Genomic DNA, 23,403 nt, shown 5'->3' with positions numbered 1-23,403 from the left:
GGCCCCTACTATGGGGCCTCTAGTGACACACAGGTCTATTTTGGTACAGGATGTGCTCCCTTCCCGAGTGGCCCCCAAACTGCAGACAGAGAGCAATACCAGAGTAGCAGATTCAGACCTTTTGGTTGTACTGGCATCAGTAGTGCTTTGCTTTGAGTAAAACACATCATGTAGGTGTCAACACCCCTGCCTTGCTACACCCTGCTACTCTCTCTGGTCAGTGAACCTCAGATGACTGATCTGTTGAGGAGTGGTTCAGGGCCCGTTCGGAGGGCGTTTCTACTAAAAGACGGCAGGTGTCAAGATGGCGGGTTGTCACGAACGGGACATGTCCCAAAAGGGCGCTCTATTCCCTACATAGCGCACTACTTTGGAAGAAGTGCACTATATAGATAATAGGGTGACATTTGGGACGCAGACAGGATGAAGGAAGAGGAAGCCTTTCTCCTGAAAAGGTGGGGTGAGAGAGTCATTCGTCAAAGTCCCCGGTCGTGAGTGAGTGTGTTTTCACTGAGTGAGTTTCCTGTCCACTAAATATGATTCATTCAGTGCCCCCCACCCCACCCCTTCTGTCAAACTGCTGCAGAGTGGCTTCATACCAACGTCGGTATAGAAAGAATATGGAGACAGTTAGTGTACTGTATGTCCTAGTGGAGTTACACGAGACAAAGGCTGTTGATATCCTGTGTCAAGAGCGCAGGTTGACATTTATTGTCATGAATCTTGTCCTGGAGACAGAACCGTGCGATTTCCGCTAGATAGGCCAGCTGCAAAGTCAAAATTGGCTATATTGTAAAAATTCTGGATTTGTATTATTTTCTTTTTGGTCTTAATTCAAGGTTAGCAGTGTGGTTATGGTTATGGTTAGGTTTCAGATCAGATGGTATGACTTTGTGGCTGTGCCAGCTAGTGACCACTCTACAGAGCTGCCTCCAGAACAATATTCATGATGAAAAACGCTAACCTGAGGCAGACATTTATTGAGATGAGTTGACGTTCTGGATATTTGGACTAGATTCTTGATGTATTATTTCAAAGGTTACATGCCGAAAGTTAAAACCACTCCATGTTGACTAAATACGAGAGAAAAAAAGCTAAGTGAGCTTCTTTATTGCTTTGTTCTACGGCTGAGTTGAGTGTTTTTCCTCTTAGCCACTCGTTTGGTTATCTTCTTTGATTGACAATAGTGGCAGGCATTTGTCAGTGACCAAATAGTCTGGGGGCTGATAAACAAACGGTTTCTAACTGCAGCGCAGGGCTGAGACATCTCGGATTGAGACTGTTTAGCCAAGAGGAATGTAACCTATGGTACAGTCCTTCCGGCTTTAGAGTGCAGAATGCAAGCACTTTCGTGAATGAACAAAGAAAGGTTAGGTATTTTCAACTCCCTACTGGCTTAAAATGGAGTCAGCCTTTACCACAGGTTCACACACGCTTGTACCATAGAGATCCAGCCAGACAAAGATATAGAGTTGCACACAATGTGGTCTAGGGCAAGCCAGGCTAATAATATTCTGGGTTTACTTTGCACTGTCCCAGAGATGCCACCAGAGAGACAGCATCATCCATCATGTTGCTTAGAGATACAGCCAGCCCTAACCAAACCCGGATTCAAATTGTATTTAAAATCTTTCAAATAGTTTAACTGTGCTTGATTGAGCTTGCCTGGGGCAGTGGAACCACTGTGGACTAGCCCCAAAAGTGCAAACCCCACCCCATCTGGCACGCCAGGCAGACTTCAAGCAAACACTCAACGTACTTCAACAATACCCAGTACTATTTGAACCCTGGCCCTTTTAACCCCACTCTTTTGTGGTCAGTATGTTATGAGTGTGAGAGCTGCCTGTATCTCACTGCACAGCATGTTAGCTAGAAACATTTTTCTCTCTCCCAGTTATGTTACGGGAAAGGGAGCTTTTTTTTTCTTCCATATTTGGTCATATAGAGTACAGCCAGTGAGCAGTAGCCTTTTGATGGTGTACAAAAAAACATCCCTATTTTGTGTGGGATTTGTTCTCATTGGGCCGTGCTGCTCTGATATGGGCTGATTGGTAATCCGACGTTGAAAATGCACCGTTAAGGCACAGCACAAGCCTTTTAAAACACAACGAGGACAGCAGAAAAGGCCTCATCTCATGTACTGAAGTTGCTCGTCGTTCTGAAACTACCTGCGTCTTTACAATGTGATTTAGGGTTCCCTGTATAAACTAATCCTGATGCAAATGACTCTCTTAAAACAGTGTTTATAGCAAGATAATGTTTTACTGACATCCTCCTTTGTCCACTCTTATCAGCTGTTGGCAGTTATCTCATTTGGACTGAGTTTTGGGCTAGGGTTGATGGTTCAACCCAAGATGATGGGAATTAACTATGGCGTGGTGGGTGTATTGTCTCTGCTGACATAGGAAGGCCTCTCTGGGGGGGGGGGGGGGGGGGGGGGAAGAGGAGATGTGTGTGTGGGACCAGAACCATGTATGGGACCAAACCAGAAGGGTAAAAATAGATTTATTGTAATGACTGCTCTATTTAAAACACCAATAGAACATGCCATGCTGAAAAACCCAAGTTAATCACACTGGCATTGGGACATGTGTCAATGTTCCATCTTGGGGCAAAATTTGTAATCTCTCATCAGAATGATGAAATGTAAGACATTCGGGGGCTTTTTTTCCTTCCCAAAAAGGGTTATGTGACTGTGAGTAATTTGACGAAAATGTTACATCACACACTACGTTTAGTAACTGAGATGTCAAGCATATCAGGGAAAGAACCTTGTCTAGCACCACACTGATTGGACAGCAACATCCAGTAATACATTGGATCAGTTTGTGCCTGTGATGATTACAGTGTGTCTCAGTGATGGATTCTCAGCTGTGAGCTGTTACAGATAACCTTAGGCTATAGCTAGCAGTCAGTCAGAATATGAATCACTGGGCAAGGAGATGTGTCAGGAATTGTAAACCATTGTCTGGGAATGCATGCAGGAGTCTCCTTTTCCATCCCCAAGTGGAAACTCAAAGGCTTAGACCTCTTTTTCTTTTAGCCCCAATATTTTCCCCTCACTCCTCTCAATCTGACAGCCAAAGTCAGCACAATAGCAATCTGTGGTGATTTGGGAGGGATTGTGTGTGATCATCAGACTAAGTCGCTAATGATGGTGCGTCTTAAGAATTCAAGGAGGCATGGCAGGCAGATTCTTACCCAGTCACTCGCCCAGTTTAGTCAGTCCTTATACTGTCATTTCCAATGGGCTCTCAGCTCTCCACTATTCTATGAATAGTGCTTTAATTTGACGGATTCTTCCGTATTAGAGCTAACCAAAACATCTCGCGGAATGAATTTCTTCTGGAGCGGATAGAGCCCTAACATATGAAGCAGATGGTACTGAGATCGAGCTGAACAAATCTGAGCTCAGACGCTTTTGGCCACCTTATATCCTGCCCAAAGAAAGATGTGTCCCAGCTAAAGTCTTCTACTCTGACACCACGAGATCTGTCCTCAGGTCAGCTGAGTTGGCTGACATTCCCTTGGCATCCGTATGTAAGGGAGGAAGTATGTGCAGTCACACACACATGCACACAGCCATACACTCCTCCTCCTCCTCACATTCTCCCAGTGTTCACGATGAGCACGTAGTCAGCAGCTGGTCTGATCATGCCTTTGTGGTCCAACAGCAGTGTCTGTACCATGACAGACGAGGAGAGGGGGAGAAGGGGGAAAGAGAGAGAGAGGGGGATAGGGAGAGAGAGGCAACGAGAAAGAGAGTCAGAAATCATGGCCTCCCCCATGCCAAATACTCCAGTGAATTTATGTGGCCACATCCTGGCGCGGTTCACAGCCTGGGCTGGGCCAGAGGCAGTAAATGTGTTAATGGACCCGAGGCGGGGCCAGGGGCCCGACGTGTGAGAAGAGAGGCAGATCACGCTGAACGGGAACCAAGGGAGGACAACCTCTTCCAAACACATCATTACAGGTGGCGATGGACAGGACACACGCACGTTGGCTGGCCGCACAGAGACACGCACACACCAAGACAGACACGTACATACACACACACACACTCCCAGATGTTCTCAGAGATGGAACATTTCTCTGCCCTCTGCATTGCTATCCACATTTGAATACATACCCATACCCCTACAGGTATCCTTTTAGCATTTGCTCAAACTCAAACTGCCAATTGAGCACCTGCAAAGCATTAGTCAGTCAGTCAGTCTGCAGTCAGTCAGTCAGTCTGCATATAAAAGACCATGATATCAACTACAGTTAAACTGTGCTCTGTTTCTCTACTCTGTGTATGAGTAGACAGAGTGCAGGCTGTGTGACTGTGAGACAGTCCCGATGGCTCCTGTATAAACACTGCTGGGTGGGAATGGGGAATCCTGGCATGTCACCTGACTGACAAGGATTGACTGTTACACTGTGCAGAGCTTAGTTTAGCTCCGGAGGGGACGATGTACAGTCTCATTACTGTACAGGCCATTAGCTGGTCTACTGCACCGTAACACAGACACAGACAGTCAACACACATACAAATACACACAGACCTGAACTAAGACCTGAGTCCACCAATAGGTTCTACTCCAGCAGGTCTGAGATCAGTGTAATATGATTTTGGCTCACCACCTAAATGACACTGCACCGGGATCAGGAGGTGACACACCTACAGCGTTGACAGACCGACAAAGCCCTGACTCCCAGTCAGCCAGTCAGACGGAGTCGAGGTGCTCGGTTGGGGTGACCTGACCCAGGGGAATGTCAAAGCCATAGTCTAGAATGATAGATTTCTCTGTCTTGGCACTCGCACCACACTCACTGACGGAACTGGGCCTCGAAACAGAAACAGCCCTTTGATCACTCGGTTTCATTGGAACTCATTAAGTGAATAGCATCCTGGGGGGGAATGGCATGGAATGAAGTATTAATAGCTTTCTCCTTTTCCACACAGATTTAAGACCCCCCCCCCCCCCCTCCTCCTCAACGTGGAACAGGCCGAGGCTGGAGTGACTGACAAACTGACTGACCGGTGCTCAGATTCTCTCTCTCTCTCTCTCTCTCCAGGTGAGAGTGCGCCTCCCGTTTCCTCCCTCGGGCAGCTTCTCACTCACCCTTTCCCCCCTTCCTCCCTCCCTCCCCGTCCCTGTCTGTCAGTGCCAGAGCCAGACATGATTAATGTCTCCAACCATAGGACAGGGAATCAGGGATACTGTTGTTGCTGCATGAATCTGTAGCTCAGATAATGCATGCCATTGTCAGGAATTGAATGGAATGGTTCGATTATATTACAATATGGTGAACTCAAGATGGTGATGATCAAGCCAATGAGGATGATTATAATGGCAACGCTTGTGACGAATACTTTTCTTGTACATGGCCATTCCAGGCTCTCACAGTAGCCTATGGATAGACTGACAGTGAGTAAGAGTGACAGCGGCCTACCTCTCCACCCCACCTGAGAGGCCCAGACAGGGGCCAGAGCAAAGAGCACATAGCTCACATTCCTCCAGCATCTCCTAATGAGTAGGCCCCAGCGAGAGAGAGGAGGTGAAGGATGCCTGGCCTTAGCCTCACTCTCCCTTTCCCTCTCTGCTCCTGCCACACAATCCTTGGGTCTTGTGCCAGCCCTGCACTGACATGGCAGATACCTGGGATACCTCTATATCTCCCAGCTCCCTCCCTCCCAACCACACCTGGCCAACCCTCACACCTGGGTCACCATGGCAATGTGCACACTGCTTGCGCTTTACCTGCAGGTACAGGCAGAGCCAGGGAGCTGGGAGGGTGGGAGCCGGCCCACAATCCCCTCATCTTCTTCTCTTCTCTTAAAGGGAAAAGAACAGAGCATTCCTTGGGATGCCAAAAGTAGAAGCCTTAGTCCCATAGCATGACCATGTTTACTCGCATGTCCCCACTGCAGTAAACGGTGCATGTTGGTGCCGTTTAAGGATATATTGGAATATATTCTAAGTAGACCATGTTTGTGTTGGGATCAGTGTTTTCTTTACTCATTCGTTCTGTCTGTCTTTCTTTCGTTCTGCCTCTTTTTCTCGGGAGTTAATTTTAGTCCCACGCTCAAGCCGTCCAGAGCGGCTGCAGTCAAAAAGTCGGTGGGTGGCAGTCCAAATATTGTGTGTTTTAATCAGTCTTGGACTCGGGCGATCTTTGGATAAGATGGACTAAAAGCTGCTGTTGTATCCCAGTGGAACTCCCTCTCCCCTCCCGCTCTCGTTTTGTCTGTTTATCCGGCGAAGAAGTGTCAGGGGGGGTGTAAGTGATCTGCTGACAGGCCTGCCAATGTTAACGTTACATTTGACAACTTTTTTTCTTCTTCCCAACAACTTAAAGTGCTTCGTCCTCCGGAAGAATCTTCTGGAGTTTGTTTTTTTAAATGGCATGTGACTGAGTAACTTGAAGCTTCTTTCAAGACGCTAGGCTAACATCAGAGTTTAAAATGCTGCATTCCTCAGATAGTTTCCGAGGCATACTCTTTTGAGATGAATGTGTGTCACAGTAATGACTCATGGGAAAAAAAGAGGCCTCGATGTTCTATGGACTCACAGAGCAAAACAGTACATCAACATTTCACTGCATATTAACATTGCAATGCCTCTAAGAATGGAAATGGTGCCACGGTCTCTTCTAGCTCTCTCCTTGTGAATAGAGGGCACATTGTTTGGGTGGTGTTAACACAAACCTGTCCTAAAATGATAGGGGGAAATAAAGCTCGCGTTGTCTGGATAACATCAACGTGGCTTTTAATATAATGTTCCTTAAGCGCTGGGTAGTGTCAGCCAGAGAGTTGCGGCAGAGCATTAATTTGACTGGTAAATGTTTCATTATTGCCATTGTAGCTCTCAGGAGCTGGCAGCCCGAGAGGGAACGAGAGAAAAAAGTAATCGGTTTACAGTGGGGAGAGAGAGAGAGTTTACAGTGGGCGAGAGAGCAGAGTGAGCGTGGAAGAGAGAGAGAGACCTTAGTTCAGAGGGAGAGAGAGAGAGCCCTTAATTTACAGTCGATAGAGAGGGACAGGAGAGAGAGGTAGTGAGTGGAGAGAGAGACCATAGTTTACAGTGAACAAGGAGAGGCAGGCGAAAATCGGTTCTGTTATGAAACCCTCAGAGGGAAAGTCAGAAAGATGTAATTCCAGGAAGCTCCCTCTCTCTTTCTCTCTCTCTCTCTCTCCATTCTTCTGCTCCGTGTATGTTAGCTTTGACGGAATATGGGTGGTCCCCTCAAGGAATCGGTGCGACACTGACATCTCTCCATTTTATTGAGGGCTATACTCTGGAATGCTCTGCACTCTCACAGGCAAACTCAAAATCCTGTTGAATATAATATCAAATTATGATCTATGCCTAAATCATTATTCTTAAATATTCTAATTACAGTTGTACGAATTGCCGAAATCCAAGTGCCAATTTTCTTCCTCCTGCAAATGGCGTAAGTGTATCTAAACATAGAGAGCAAATGATTGCTGTGTTGGAAATAATCTGGCCCGAAACACACAGGCATCGTAGTTTGACTCTGATAGTCCTCTAGTTAAAATGAGGAGGTGGGGTCTGTGAGAGGAGAGAGAGAGAGAGAGAGAGAGACAGAGAAAGAGAGGGAGGGAAAGAAAGGGACAGAGGGACTAGCCCTTGGAGTGATGGGTATTGTTTAAAGCGTACCTCCCCTGTCCTTGTGTTTCCTCTACGCGTGTGTGTGCGTGTTGGAGACCCTTTTTGGTCCTCTCACTGTGTGAGGCTGCAGAGGGCCACAGAGCAAGAGGCTACAGCATGATCTACAGCACAACTCAGGAAGCAAGCCTGAAGAACGCACCCTGCCTCTCTAAAACTGATCCCAGATCTGATCCTAGCCAACCACTGACAGCTCTCTAAACAAAACAGGAAAAGTAGTAGAGATTTGGGAAGGAGAGAACAAGGGGCGGTGTGGGTGGGGGCGTAGAGTTAAAGAAGGGAAAGACAGCAACAGGGAGAAGGAGGAAGGGAGGGAGAGTGGGAGGGAGGGGAGGAGTAGAAGGTGGAAAGGAAGAGGCGTTTGCCTTTTCTGTTGACTGCTGAAGCCGGTGAAAGATTGTGCAGCAGCAGGAACTCTTTGTGTTGTAGCCGTGCTGGGATAAAGCAGTGGCTGGAATGGTTTAAGAGGGAATACAGTATATTTAAAGGTCTAATCGTCACAACTGCTAAGGTACAGTACTGTAGCCTTTCACTCAATGCACTTTACTGTTAGCTGTAGCAGTAGGCTAGATTGGGGTTGTGTACAGTTGTGTTATTGTAAGAGAAGAGCGTAGGTTGATGATGACAGGCTAAAGGATCTTCTGGGTGGTCCCGCTCCTCGGTCACGTACCCAGGGTATTTTTAGTGAAGAGCGTTAACATCCTGCGCTAACATCTCTTCCTCCTCTTCCACACACTTTCTTCTCCTTTCTCCTCCTCCTTCATTCCTTCACTTTCTCCTTTTGTTTTTTAGTTTTCATAGTGAAATGTGACTGTGTGTCTGGCTTGGAGAGATATCAATGTTTTTATAGTACTTTACGGCTAGTATTGGTAGTGAATATCGTAGTAGGCACACAAACGTGCATCCCTGTATCGAGGTCTAGAGCAGAAAGACATCAGGGTCGTGTTCACTACGCATCAAGCAGAAGAAAACAGAATGAAACAGGGAGGGACTACCTACCAATAAGAAACGCCTATTTTAGTTTTTCTGTTGCGTGCCCTAATGAATATGACCCAGCATAGGATACAGAGGTACCGGATGGTGATAAACTCATATGTCCTTCCAAATCAAAGTATATTTGTCACGTGCGCCGAATACAACAGGTGTAGACCTTACAGTGAAATGCTCTACTTACAAGCCCTAACCAACAGCGCAATTTTTAAGTAAAGAATAGGTATTAGGTAAACAATAGATAAGTAAAGAAATAAAAAAAACTGTAAACTGACAGTGAATATAACAGTAGCGAGGCTACAGTATATATAGGTAGTACCAGTACAGAGTCAATGTGCCTGGGCACCGGTTAGTCGGGCAACTTGAGGTAATATGTACATGAATGTATAGTTAAAGTGACTATGCATAGATGATAGAGAGTAGCAGCAGCGTAAAAGAGGGGTTGGCGGGTGGGGGTACAATGCAAATAGTCTGTGTAGCCATTTGATTACCTGTTCAGGAGTCTTATGGCTTGCGGGTAAAAGCTGTTGAGAAGCCTTTTGGTCCTAGACTTGGCGCTCCGGTACCGCTTGCCATGCAGTAGCAGAGAGAACAGTCTATGAATGGGGTGGCTGGGGTCTTTGACAATTTTTAGGGCCTTCCTCTGACACCGCCTGGTGTAGAGGTCCTGGATGGCAGGCAGCTTAGCCCCAGTGATGTACTGAGCAGTACCTTGCAGTGCCTTGCGGTCGGAAGCCGAGGAATTACCGTACCAGGCAGTGATGCAACCAGTCAGGATGCTCTCGATGGTGCAGCTGTATATCTTTTTGTGGATCTGAGGACCCATGCCAAATATTTTCAGTGTTTGGACCATGATAGTTTGTTGGTGATGTGGACACCAAGGAACTTGAAGCTCTCAACCTGCTCTACTACAGCCCCGTCAATGAGAATGGGGGCATGCTCGATCCTCCTTTTCCTGTAGTCCACAATCATCTCCTTTGTCTTGATTACGTTGAGGGAGTGGTTGTTATTCTGGCACCACCCGGCCAGGTCTCTGACCTCCTCCCTATAGGCTGTCTCGTCATTGTCGGTGATCAGGCCTACCACTATTGTGTCGTCTGCAAACTTAATGATGGTGTTGGAGTCATGCCTGGCCATGCAGTCATGGGTGAACAGGGAGTACAGGAGGGGACTAAGCACATACCCCTGAGGGGCTCCAGTGTCGAGGATCAGCGTGGCAGATGTGTTGCTACCTGCCCTCAGTCAGGAAGTCCAGGATCCAGTTGCAGAGGGAGGTGTTTAGTCCCAGGATCCTTCGCTTAGTGACGAGCTTTGAGGGCACTATGGTGTTGAACGCTGTGCTGTAGTCAATGAATAGTATTCTCACGTAGGTGTTCCTTTTGTTCAGGTGGGAAAGGGCAGTGTGGAGTGCAATAGAGATTGCATCATCTGTGGATCTGTTTGAGCGGTATGCAAATTGGAGTGGGTCTAGGGTTTCTGGGATAATGGTGTTGATGTGAGCCATGGCCAGCCTTTCAAAGCACTTCATGGCTACGGACGTGAGTGCTACGGGTCCGTAGTCATTTAGGCAGGTTAGACAGGACCACCACAGAGACTATGGTGGTCTGCTATGTAAACTACAACGTTGTTGATGATGATGTCATCCTGCAGGGAATAACCATGGATGACGACTTTGAGCGGCGCCGAGAGCTCAGGAGGCAGAAGAGGGAGGAGATGCGCCTGGAGGCTGAGCGGTAAGACTGGCCTCCTCGTCTTCCTCTTCTTCCCATCTCCTCTCCTTACTTTTCCTCCTCTTCGTCTTCCTCCTGCTCCTCCGTCTCGTCTCCAACCTCTACTCCTGCTCTTCTTCCCTCTCCTCCTACATCCCTTCTTCCTCCTCCTCCTCCTCTTCCTACTCATCCTCCTCTGAACCTCAAACCTCTTCCATGTCCATCAACAACTACACACACTTACATATCTATGATATTGTTGTTTTATCTCATTGGAGTTTATCAGTTTAAACTGGGTGGTTCGAGCTCTGATTGCCGATTGGCGGACAGCCATGGTAAATCAGACCGTATACTATGCGTATGACAAAACATTTTATTTTTAGTGCTCTAATTATGTTGGTAACCAGTTTATAATAGCAATAAGGCACCTCGGGGGTTTGAGATATATGGCTAATATACCACGGCTAAGGGCTGTGTCCAAGCACCCCGCGTTGTCGTGCTTAAGAACAGCCATAAGCTGTGGTATATTAGCCATATACCACACCTCCTTGGGCCTTATTGCGTAAACATACCACTCTGAACATGACGTCATAACGGTAGGTGTGCAGCCAGAGGGACACGTGTTGTCCAGAGGGAGTGTTGATGACACAGCGAGCGTTGTGATCATATGACCTCAGTGCTCTTCAGAGCCCAGTTGAAGTCAGTTAAAGGGCTTTGAGCTGGGCTCAGGTTGTTACAGGTCCCTGTGATCTCCATGCCAAGTTGGAACCAGAGAGCCAACCCTTAAATAGTTTGGACTCTCCTCAGGGCTTTAAAAACATCACTCAGCAAATATTGGCTTCCTCTCTTCCTCGTGCAGGCAGTAATCTACCACTGATCTGATGACCTGTGTTGTGTTCTCTCTCTCTCTCTCTCTCTGACTCAATAAGTTCTGCTTTGTCTCTCATCATGTCACTGGTAGAATGTACTGTTGACCTCGTATAAAAAACCTCTGTGCATCCTCAAATCAAATGAGTTACTGTAATACGTACTGTAACAAGCCAAGACATTTCAATTGAACTCATCTCAAATGGATCACCTCAACCATGTCTCTTTTTACGGCGCAAGGATCCAGGAGACCAGGGCTGTCCTGCCCTGTTCCTGGAGAGCTACCGTCCTGTAGGTTTTCACTCCATCCCTCATCTAGCGCACCTGATTCTAATAATTAGCTGGTTGAAAAGTTGAATCAGGTTGGAGTGAAAACCTACCGGAGGGTAGCTCTCCAGGAATAGGGTTGGAGAACCCTGCAGTAGGCTACTTAACTCCAGGAGCTTAGTTTGCCCAGCCTGTCTGGGTAACTTCATCCCTTATTTATTTGTATTTATTTTACCTTTATTTAACTAGGCAAGTCAGTTAAGAACAAATTCATATTTTCAATGACAGCCTAGGAACAGTGGGTTAACTGCCTTGTTCAGTGGCAGAACGACAGATTTGTACCTTGTCAGCTCGGGGATTCGAACTTGCAACCTTTTGGTTACTAGCCCGATTATTATCCCGATTATACTTACAAACAATAGTCATTTAACCTGGCCACACACATCATAAAACATGAAAATGCATCATGGGCAATAGGATATGCAAATGTGTATCTCTGGAGGTCCAATCCCTTACTGAGCAATATGGCAGTGACATTTGCTGAAGATATGATAAGAGCTCTCTGCAGACCAGAGCTACTGAACAAGTCTGAACAATATTTCCATGTCTCTCCTTATCTAACAAGTCAAAAACACATGTTGTCTTGTTGGACCAATCCAGTCAACCATCACCAAATATGATGTAAAAAGAAAACAGATATGCACACACACACACACACACACACACACACACACACACACACACACACACACACAGAGGAGTGAGAGCATTCCAGTCTATACAATAAGATCTGCAGTCAGGGCTGCCAAAAACTTTTACATTATAAGTGTTTACTAGTAGAGATCACAAGGAGCTGTTTCCTAGTCGCTAGGCCCTGGAGGAGGACTACATGGCTGGGCTAACGTGTGTGTGTGTGTGTGTGTGTGTGTGTGTGTGTGTGCGCGTGCATCACAGGTGGCACCTTAATTGGTGAGGACGGGCTCGTGGTAATGGCTGGAGCGGAATGAGTAGAATGGTCTCCAACACATGGTCTCCAGGTGTTTGATGAAATTCCATTTGCTCCGTTCCAGCCATTATTATGAGCCGTCCTCCCCTCAGCAGCCTCCACTGGTATGCATGCATGCTTGGGTTACTGTATAGCCCGTGTACATGCAATCTGGAGGTCTGAAAGTCCTGGAGGGGTTCAGCCAGATTGGACCGTCATCAGGTGGTGAAGGCTTGACAAGCTCCATTCGCCTCCTTTAGCCCAGTCAGCCAAGATTCTTGTCTGCTCTCTCTGTGTGTGTGTGTGTGTGTGTGTGTGTGTGTGTGTGTGTGTGTGTGTGTGTGTGTGTGTGTGTGTGTGTGTGTGTGTGTGTGTGTGTGTGTGTGTGTGTGTGTGTGTGTGTGTGTGTGTGTGTGTGTGTGTGTGTGTGTGTGTGTGTGTGTGTGTGTGTGTGTGTGCGCGGCCAAGGAGTTCCCCAGCACTCGTGGTTCTGCATTGTGTCAGACCCAGTCTAGAACAGAACAATCTGTCTTGTTGACGGAGAGGTGAAGCTCCAGCCCTAATCACCAGCAGGCCAGATACTACCAGGCCAAGGTGGACTCCGCTTCACTATCTACTGTGTAGTTCTGCTGGGTGTGTTTATTACTCTGTACATACTGGAATGAAAGTTTGATGGAATTAATCAGTCAAATGAATGTAAAGGCATCCACACTGCTCCCCTAAAGAATGTGGTATAGAAACCAGTGTTTGTTTTTCTGGTCACTGTGGCCCCAGAGGTTGCCTGACTGGGCCTTTTGTACTGCGCTCTGTGACAAATGACATACAATGATACAGCTGGGATCTCAAGCTGTCTGGTTGGTGGCCTGCACAGTGGAGTTCACATACTGTCCTCTGTCCTCTGTGACTGACCAGGGCTTTGCTATGACAATGTAACGCAGACACACACACACACACACTGGAATGATTTGAGTGCTGTTTTTATTTGTCCCCTTTAAAAAATGATATTCTGTTGGAATGTTCCCAAACCTTATAACCCTGTCCTGTGTTCTGTCATGTCACACGCCTTTTTTTTCTGGTGACAGAGCCCAATGCGGTTTACTTCATTTATACCATATGTCATAGCCTAGGCAACATGCAAAACAGTTCTGTGCAGGCCAGTGTTTGTTTGCTGCCCTTTGAGAAGCGAAGCTACCATTTTGCCCCCATCTCCTCCACATCTGTGTGCAGGCCAGATCTCCAGGGAGGCCAGGAAGAGGTCAGGAAATAACACCCATCCTCAGTGAATGGACCGTTCCAAACATGCCCTCCCCAACCGGCGGCCTGCACCATAAACTCTGTATCTGTTGTGTCTGTATCTGTTAGGGCCTCTGCCCAGCTCTGAATGTTTGGGGTGGACTACAGTACAGTTGGAGCAGTCTGGTTCCCTCTCATTTTGGTGCTCCACCCACTCCATTTTTGGGGGATTTTTTTTTTTTTTGCCCCACAATGTATATAAACCGAACGACTGTGTCTTGACATGACCCATAATGTCAAGCTGTAACTCAAAAGGAACCCACGCCCCAAGCAGGAATCTCACCATGGGAAGCGCTGTACTTGTCCTTACTCAGGTGCTCAGAAATAGGGGCAGCAGCTATAGAGGTGGGTGATGAGCAGATAAAAGGTATGTAGGTCTATGGAGCACTGATAACAAGATAGAGGTCTCTAGAATGTCTGTAGACTTCAGGATAGGGGCTATGGCGTTGCTCTCTCTCGCTCTCTCTCTCTGGGCCTAGAGGAGAAAGTGAAGGACAGGGCGAAGCGTGGGAATAGGCCAGCCGTTCTGGCAGTAAATCACGCCCCCCCCCCCTCCCTGTGTGCTCTCTCTCTCTCTTTCACTCTCACTCTCTCCGTTTTAGTCCAGTGGAGGTGAAGAAGTATTTTCTCATGGGCTTTCCCGAAGTTGTTTCCACAGACATTGCTGAGATATTTTGCCGTAAAGAAAATATTTGGAAATATTTTCCCCTAATGTGTTTGGTGACTGGGCCTAGTGTGACTGGACATGTTGTACTTACTCAAGTAGTCAGGAACTGAATGCAACATTAGGCTTAAATCAACTTTATTGTACACATTGTAAAAACGGACAACAGCAACAAATTCTGTTAGATTTTAAAACAAATGCAGAAGTGTTTACTGTTAAATTCCACACACTTGCAATAAAACGATTACCTTCACCCTCCAGCTGCAGAATTTACTCCACAAGGAAAACATCTTCATGTAATGGCCGACATAAGTTTTACATGTCATTGCAAGGGAAGCTGTCTAGCCAAAGTTTGCAATGCACTTTATTAACTGTCAGTCAACGTAGTTATACTGTAAGCACTCCTCGAGTAAGGCCACCCTCAATAATGGCCCGAGCGAGGGAGAGAGAGGGAGAGAGAGACCTACATGAATGTGATTGCTGTGGCTGGACTCTCAGGCTCCTACTGTATAGGAAGATGTATTATCTTGAATATAGGATAAGACCTCTCCCTCTATTCTCTCTCTGATGGGAGGAGAGGGCGTACTGAAGCGGTAGGTGGTCTATAAGGAATGAGGATATTGCATTGGGGCCTTCATTGGCGCAACAGTCTAGAGCGCCAAGCGTTTGATTGACAAGAATGCTAACGAAGCTGTTAAGAGTTTTGTCGGACTTTCATAAAGCATCGTCAACCCTGAGATACTGTGATTCTAACTGCGCTGTGCCACTAAGGACTGGTCGGATCCATTTTTAGACGCTGTTGTCTCAGTTTCCCATGACATTTAGGCTGTTTCTGGGACTATACTATTCTCCAGAGGTTGAGTCAGTCTTTGCTACTCTGTTTTCTACAAACTGCACTTGGTGATATAGCCAGTCATATATGTGCATAATGTTAAGGATGACGAGCGAACTAGACTGTTAGAATAGAGCTTCTAGTGAAAGAGAGTGTGTGAGTTTCTCAATATACATACTACCGTGCTACAAGTCCGCAAACTGAGGCAGTCAGAGTATGAGCGCGGAGGGCAATTCTCAGATGCGTACTTTGTTTGTACACGTTTTGATGCGAGCTTCAGCCGAAATATTCCCAGGATTGTTGATGTAAGATGACGCAGCCACGTAAAAAAAACGAAGACCCATTTCTTGAAAACAATGACGGATTGGGTTATAAACTGAAGTGACACCCACACTCTCTTTCTCTCCTTCGGTCACTCTCACTTACAGTGCATGGGAGTGTATGTAAGTTTGAGTGCCAGGGAGAGAGGTGGTGTGTGTATGCTAAAGGTATGCGCCTCTCTACAATTTGATACACATTTACAATCCCATCAGACTAGAATCTCTAATCTAACAGTCTATATTGCTCTTCATCTTTAACATTTGCACATAGATGACTGGCTATATCCCCAAGTGCAGTTTGTAAAACAAAGTAGCAAAGAGTGACTCAACCACCCAGTGTGGAGCCATCACCAGCCAATCAGAATGAGTTTTTCCCCACAAAGGGCCTTTTATTAAAGATTGTGTTGTGTGACAAAACTGCACATTTTAGAGTGGCCTTTTATTGTCCCCAGCACAAGTGGCACCTGTATAATCATCATGCTATTTAATCAGCTTCTTGATATGCCACACCTGTCAGGTGGATGGATTATCTTGACAAATGATATCTTGTTTTGTCTGTATTGGTCAAAGGTAATGCAGTATTGGGAGAGTGCACAGTGCTTCTCAAAATTACGTTATCATTGGTTTTCCTCCCAAGAACGTACTAAAGAGAGCGAACTCGGAGCATGAAGCATGGAGCATGGTAGTATGCATATTGAGAAACACCCTGTGTGTGTGTGTGTGTGTGTGTGTGTGTGTATATATATATATATATATATATATATATATATATATATATATATATATATATATATATATATATATATATATATATATATATGAAATGGAGAGAGAGAGAATACAGTATCATGATGTCACTGTCCCCCCAGGTTTGGTTTGGGCGTGAGCAGAGTTCTGTGTTCAATTATAACAACATTCCTCAGTCAGCTTACCCAGCAGGAGAGCCTGCTGTTCGCGAGCTGTAAAGTCTCCCATAAAACCACTCTGCTTAGCATGTTAACTGCACATGCTTCAGTAACATGCAGTACGCACTGCCAAGCGGCCATATGATGTTTGCTTAGCTTAGCCGATGCCTGACACTGACTTTGAAGATCACACAGAGGCAGACAGAATGGAGCTCTTCTCACAACAAAAAAAAACCAGAGGCGGGGAAGATAAGAAGTTGATTCAGTCCTTTAATGGGAGAGGCTTTCCCAATGTTTCATGAAATTGAAGATTAATCTAAATAGAATGGACTGGTACCTATCTGTGGGCTAGAGACTTTCCTGTCGGACTGTCAGACTGCAGGGCGTTGAGATCAGTGATCTGGCCTTAGTGTAGTTCTCGGCTGGCCAGCATAGTACAGGCAAAACACACTCACATACTGTACACACGTGCACACACTATACACACACAGACACTGTACACGCTACAGCCCTTCACACACTACAGCTCCCCACCACTCCACCCCTCCAATGGGCCGAGCCTGGGCTGAGGCAGGCGTAGGCCAGCGGCCATGTTACAGTCGGGGTCCTCTCCTCTCATCGCTGGCCAAGCCACATCTCCAGACACTGTTTTCATCAGGCTGTGAAAAGTGAAACCTCAGCAGCAGCACCAGTGGCCTGAGCTCAGCAGAGCAGAGCAGGGTAGAATGTGAGTACAGTGAGTCAAGTAAAAGACACCGTGAGTCTTTTGTATTGCACTGTAAATAACTGGAGAATTATCTGGAGAACAATGACTTACTTGACTCTCTCTCCTCTCTCTTTCTCCCTGCCTCAGGATGGCCTTCCAGGGTAGTAATGAGGATGAGGAGGAGGCTGCAAGGGAGCGTAGACGCAGGGCGCGTCAGGAGAGGATGAGAGGGATGGGAGGCGAGGAGCCCAGTGACAGCGTGGTGATGACCAACAGCCATAGGTAAGACCTGAAGACTTGTGTTAGCTCCCAAACACAATGTCTAGGCTTTAGCTCAGGGGCTAACAGTATTGTGGTGCGAAGGAGATTGTGGTTTGAACCCAGTTTCCCCTATAATAATGGATGTGTGTGTAACAAGGTTGTTATAGTTAACTGAAAGTCAAACTGAAACGAAAACGAATCAATTTAGTAAACTGAAATAAAATAATTAATACATCTGTTTGAAAAACTATACTGACTAACGGAAACTATTATCTTTGACTCCAAAAGTAATCAAATCAAATGTTCAGTTGTAGTTTTTTGGCAGGCAAGATGACTTTGCCAAGAGCAGCACAGCAGATATTTGTCGCGTTTGACTGGTAAGGCTAAAGCGACAGTAGACGAAAGTCAAGGAGGGAAGTCGGGGGAGTTGCATCTGCGACAGCCGAAAGTCGGACACTAATGTGGTTTTCTAACAGCAAGGCTCAGATCAACATGGCAGTGTTGCCATTGTTTATAAAAGGCTTTCTTTACAATGCCGAAATAAACATGTACCTAATCCCCAATATCACACACCAAACAAATAAAATCCTAATATAATATAATGTGTGTACACTTAGTACAGTCAATAATGGAGAGAGACCCTCAAATATCACATGTATTTGTATATATCAACTGTACATAAATCACGGCAAATTGGTCCCTGTTTCAGTCATGTTTGCGTGGGTCAAACAAAAACAGCCTAATGATTGGTTGACAATAGAGCCTCCCACAATGCAGACGATGGCTGCAGGATGAAGTCGGTGAGAAGCAACTGCAGAAACATCATGACCTTTGATCACATGCAGTCAAGATGTAGGCGGAAGTTGAACCGTTTATTTATGCATTTAGAAATGTTTTTGCATTTTACCCACTTTTTCTCCCCAATTTTCAATCTTTTCTCATCGCTGCAACTCCCCAATGGGCTCGGGAGAGGCGAAGGTGGACTCGTGCGTCTTCCGAAACATGACCCCCCTAACAGCGCTCCTTAACACCCGCCAGCTTAACCCGGAAGCCAGCCACACCAATGTGTCGGAGGAAACACCGTTCAACTGGCGACTGGGGTCACCCTGCAGGCACCCAGCCCGCCACAAGGAGTCGCTAGAGCGCGATGAGCCAAGTAAAGCCCCATCGGCCAAACCCTCCCCTAACCCGGATGACGCTGGGCCAATTGTGCGCCGTCCTATGGGACACCCGGCCACAGTGAACCTGGGTCTGTAGTAACGCTTCTAGCACTGCAGTTCCTTAGACCACTGCGCCACTCAGGGGGCCCTAAGTTGGACCATTTTTATCCCCAGAATGCAACACACGTTGAAAGATTTGACAAAAGTGATCTGCTCGAGCGAGTCATTTGAGACGAGCACGATGCAAGACTTTGCTCTTACAGGGTCACACAGAGTATCTGCACATGTGCATGGGTACACTTCACGCTGCTTCAATGTGGTAGCTACGGGCCAGAATCTTGCACTTCATCGTTCCTGGTTGTTGCGTAAATTGACCCACTGCCACTGTTTACTTTGTGCATCTACGTCATCTCGCTGAGTCTACCTTTACATCTAACCTATGACCTGACCCATCCCCTTATGCATTATTGCACCACAGTGGCAAGAACTGACATCCCATAAAACACACACTAAACACATAAATGGCTCCTCTTTCTGTCCCTTAAACTAAAACTGAAAAGAAATGACATGAAAAACGAAATAAAAATGTTTTTATCAAATTTGAACGAAATAAAAACGAGTAGAGTGGATCTGAAAACTTACTGAAACAACTAAACTGAATTTCAAATAAAAATCTTAAATCTAATAACGAAGCTATAACAATCCTTGGTGTGTAACCCTGATCTCATCCGCTGTTAGAATGCAGCTCAGGCCATCCCTGGAGGAAGTCCACGGAAGCTCCAGGTTTCCTGTCAGCTGTCCTATCCTTTCCTATCCTCTTGTGTTCTTTTTTCTAGTATACTCTCTCAATGGAATAGGTGCCCTGTGGGTCCCTATCATACTCTAGGCTAGTACCCTTTCTAAAGTGTTGAAGAAGCACGAGTCTTACAGTAGATTATCGCAGACATAGACTTACATAATTTAAACAGAGACCCTCTTCTTTTGTCTACCAATCAGTCATAAATAGCTCACCCTACTGTCCGCCCCATACCATGTCCATGTCAGTACAGCAGTTGACACTGGAAGTAGTGGGCTGCTCTGACATCCACCAGTACAGAAGCACTGTTGTAGTGGAGAATGGTTTCTTTCTGTGAGGTCACAGCCATATCCTGTGGTTATTGAACAAGTCCGGGATTGTCTCGACCTGTGATCGGGCGTAACCCGACCCGTTGTTGATTGTGTTTGGTTCTGTGCTAACATTTGCCAAACGGTGTCGTCAGCCTGTATTAAACTCTGTCGGTATGTGTGAGGTGGTTGGAGGGTTGGATGCAGACCCACGTACGGTATTGTATGGATGCCCTGTCAGCTTGCTATGAGGCTGGGCAAAGGAGGTAGCTAGTCGCCAGTGCAATGTGGACTGGATACGTTTCTGGGAGAGAAAAGCAGCCATGAACTTTCGTGTAGGACTAAGTTACGCTGTTGGACCTAACCTGTGGATAAAAGAACAACCTCAAGCTAGGAAGCCAGAAGATTCGGTGAGGTAAACTGATTAGACGTGTGAACTGGAAATGGAGCTGAAATGCTATTTCCACCGTTGTTGATGTCCATATGAGCCGAAGAGAAATCCATATTCGTGGTGTCCAGATATTGGGGAATGTCCAGCAGAGTGGTGGTAGTTTAACTTCAGAAGCAGTGACCACATAGCGAATTCAGTGGTTACTGTTTTTGTTCCTCTGTGTGGTAGTGATTGCCTGTGTGATTGACTGTGGCATCTCTCTCTCTCTCTCTCTCTCTCTCTCTCTCTCTCTCTCTCTCTCTCTCTCTCTCTCTCAGCGTGACAGAGACTGTGTCTGTGTCGTCCTCTATGACCTCCTCGGGTGGAGGAGACGATGATGAGCAGGCCCTGCTGGAGCGCATGGCCAAACGAGAGGAGCGCAGGCAGAAAAGATTGATGGAAGCTCTGGAGCGAGAGAAGGATCAGAACCCCGGCAATGACGGTAACCACGGCAGCGGGGAGAATACTGTGGAGGAGAGGTCCGTCGACCGCAGGGGCCGTTACCAGGACAACGAAGAAGAGGCGGAAGAGCGGAACTGCCGAAAGGAGGAGGAGGGGGAGGCCGCTCCGGAGGAGGAGGAAGAGGCTGAGCAGGGAGAGGGAGAAGTGGAGGAAGAGGCGGTGGAGGAGGAGAAACCGAGACGGTCCTATATGAGAGAACAGGTCAGTCTATTCTTCTTTTATGGACATATCTGTCCATTTTCAATTTATTTTCCAACAGCATTTTTTCATTCATAAAATGTACCTTATTTATCCATAGGTATCCATTGAGGAAAAAACTAGAAACGAGGTATGATCATGGATATATTGATTGGAATGGTGGTTGGAGTTTGCTGATTATTTATCTGATTTTGATCAAACATGACACTCCCATTCCTTCTCATAGGAAGATACAGAAGAACCAGCAGTGGTTTTAAATGAGGTTGAGGAATCAGTCAATTCAGAGGTAGAGGTTGAAGAAGATGCTGAATTAAGTGATAAGGTAGAAGAAGAGGTAGAGGAACCAGATCAGTTAGAGGTAGAGGGCACAACAGTGACACTGAACAATGAGACTGAGGAAGACTGTGTGATGTCAACCATCCAAAACGGCTTGGATGTGGTAAGACTTTAACATAGAGGTGTGAAATGGGAGCATGGACATCTCTGGATAACTCAAATGTCTCCGAAATAATTCTCAGAAATCGTAGTGTATAATAACTCTAAAGACAATGCATAGTGTCTTTGTCAATGGAGCAGAGTAGCGGTGTAGCCTAAATGAATATTTCCCAGACATTGAAGTTCTCCAGACGCTAACTGTGGTCACAGTGTGGTTTTGCATCCACGGTAATAGAGCTACATCTTATAAGGTGCGGTTGAGGTCATGGTCATGTGGTTATCTTTAACGTGGTTTAATGCCATGCCCTCCACGGAGTGGTCACAATACGGTCACTGTGTGTTCAGCTGCATGTTTGCCTCTGTGGGGAAGAGGTTGTGTGTGAAACCTGTGTTTTGCATCTGTTGTCATGTTTACTCACTTTCTGCCACCCCGTTTTGCTTTCAGATGTGTGTCCCCAAATGACACCCTATTCCCTATATAGTGCACTACTTTGAAGACTTGTGCCAAAAGTAGTCCAGTGGGGAATAGGGTGTCGTTTTGGACAAAGCCAGGGTCACAGAGTGGAGTCACTGGTCTGGTTGGAATGGTGTGATGTCACATAGAAGCACCCACGCACAGACACAAGCATTCCTTCATTCCCAGAGTTCAGTGTGCTCAGCGTGTGTTCTGTGCCTGCAGGTGAATGAAAAGCAGAATGGAGGTCTGCACGAGGAAACTCCTCAAAAACACAAAAAAACAGAAAGGACCCTGAGGTAGGAGCCAGAGACTTATGTGCGCTAATGGTATAATGCTACACGCAACACATACACACACATACAAACACACACGCATTCTGTGGTCTTAGCATTCGGGCTCCTGAGTGGCTCAGCGGTCTAAGGCACTGCATCTCAGCGCTAGAGGCGTCGCTACAGACTCCCTGGTTGAAATCCAGGCTGTATCACAACCGGCCGTGATTGGGAGTCCCATAGGGCGGTGCACATATGTCCCAGCGTCGTCCAGGTTTGGCTGGTGTAGGCCGTCATTGTAAATAAGAATTTTTTTCTTAACTGACTTGCCTAGTTAAATAAAAGTTTAAAAAATATATATATATTCTTTGGTCATGATTCAAAACCTGGGGGGTGGGAGAGTATTGCCCAAGGTGTCTGTAATGTAATTGAAAGGCATATTTATCCCAGCGCACACAAACACACTGTTGTTTAGCATAATTGGTTTCTAGAGCAGAACTGCTGTATTTGACACGGGTCATGTAATCCTAGCTCCCCAGAGGGAAGCACTGGAGTGAAACCTTAGACACACTGTTACCTTAGACAGCGCCAGACTGAGTCTTAGTGTGTCTGTGTACGTGTGCATGTGTAGGCTTGTGTGTGTGGCTGTCTTTCTACCCGTGTGACGACATTAACCTGTCTTCCTGTGCGTGTCCCATAGCCACGGCAGCGTGCGTTCCCCGGAGGCGGGGGCGGAGGAGCAGGACGACACGGCGCGCCTGGAGGCGGAGCTTAAGCTGCAGGAGCTGAAGCGCCGCCGTGACGACGCGGAGAGCGAGGAGTTCGAGAGGATGAGACAGAAGCAGCAGGAGGCTGAGCAGGAGCTGGAGGAGCTGAAGAAGAAGAGGGAGGAGAGGAGGAAGATCATAGAAGAGGAGGAGAGACAGAAGAAACAGGAGGAGGCCGAGAAGAAGGCCAGAGAGGAGGTAGGGGTTCTCTCTCTCTCTGCCACTCTTCTGCACTCTCTCTCTCTCTCTCTCTCCCTTCGTCTCTCTCCCTCCCTTCTTCTCCTCATCTCAAGACTACACTTGATTTAGTCATAACACCTGTTGAAGATAACAGCTATACGTCATATTCCTGCCTGCTTCACCATGACATGATCTTACTATACTGCATCCTTATCGGCGCACTCCTATTTGAATCCCAATAATAATTCCTTTATAGGCCATCATTCTTCTTCCCCTGCTATATGACCTCACCTTCACATATCTAAGCTATGATAGTCAGTCCATAATTTGCGTGTACATACTTGCACTTGACGCCGCGCCATTCGCCGTCCAATCACCTAGTCTACTGTACTGTACTCTGTCTTATGCTGACAGGATTTTCTGGTTCCATCTCAAATGGCACCGTATAAAGTGGACTAATTTTGAT

At 46.5% G+C, this 23,403-nt stretch overlaps 1 protein-coding gene across 14 annotated transcripts in view; it reads left to right on the top strand.

The window, feature by feature from the left end:
* Positions 1–23,403, top strand: part of LOC106609224 (non-muscle caldesmon) — a 55,193-nt gene that overhangs the window by 14,098 nt on the left and 17,692 nt on the right. For 3 of the 14 annotated variants that reach the window (XM_045721947.2, XM_045721948.2, XR_006770636.2), the window contains 7 exons: positions 10,317–10,399; positions 17,362–17,496; positions 20,448–20,832; positions 20,930–20,959; positions 21,056–21,268; positions 21,944–22,017; positions 22,691–22,955. In XM_045721947.2, the coding sequence (XP_045577903.2) occupies positions 10,326–10,399; positions 17,362–17,496; positions 20,448–20,832; positions 20,930–20,959; positions 21,056–21,268; positions 21,944–22,017; positions 22,691–22,955 (1,176 nt within the window). In that variant the 5' untranslated portion in view covers positions 10,317–10,325. Of the gene's footprint in view, positions 1–4,948; positions 5,062–7,997; positions 8,188–10,313; positions 10,400–16,808; positions 17,236–17,361; positions 17,497–20,447; positions 20,833–20,929; positions 20,960–21,055; positions 21,269–21,943; positions 22,018–22,690; positions 22,956–23,403 lie in introns of those variants that run through there. The other 11 variants (XM_045721954.2, XM_045721955.2, XM_045721949.2 and 8 more) reach the window with 10 other exon arrangements.

Source organism: Salmo salar, chromosome 07, assembly GCF_965601325.2.
Source record: "Salmo salar chromosome 07, fSalSal1, whole genome shotgun sequence".
In the NCBI taxonomy this organism is placed as follows: Eukaryota; Metazoa; Chordata; class Actinopteri; order Salmoniformes; family Salmonidae; genus Salmo; species Salmo salar.
Note: the sequence above shows the minus strand (reverse complement) of the source record. Positions and strands in the feature narration are given on the sequence as shown.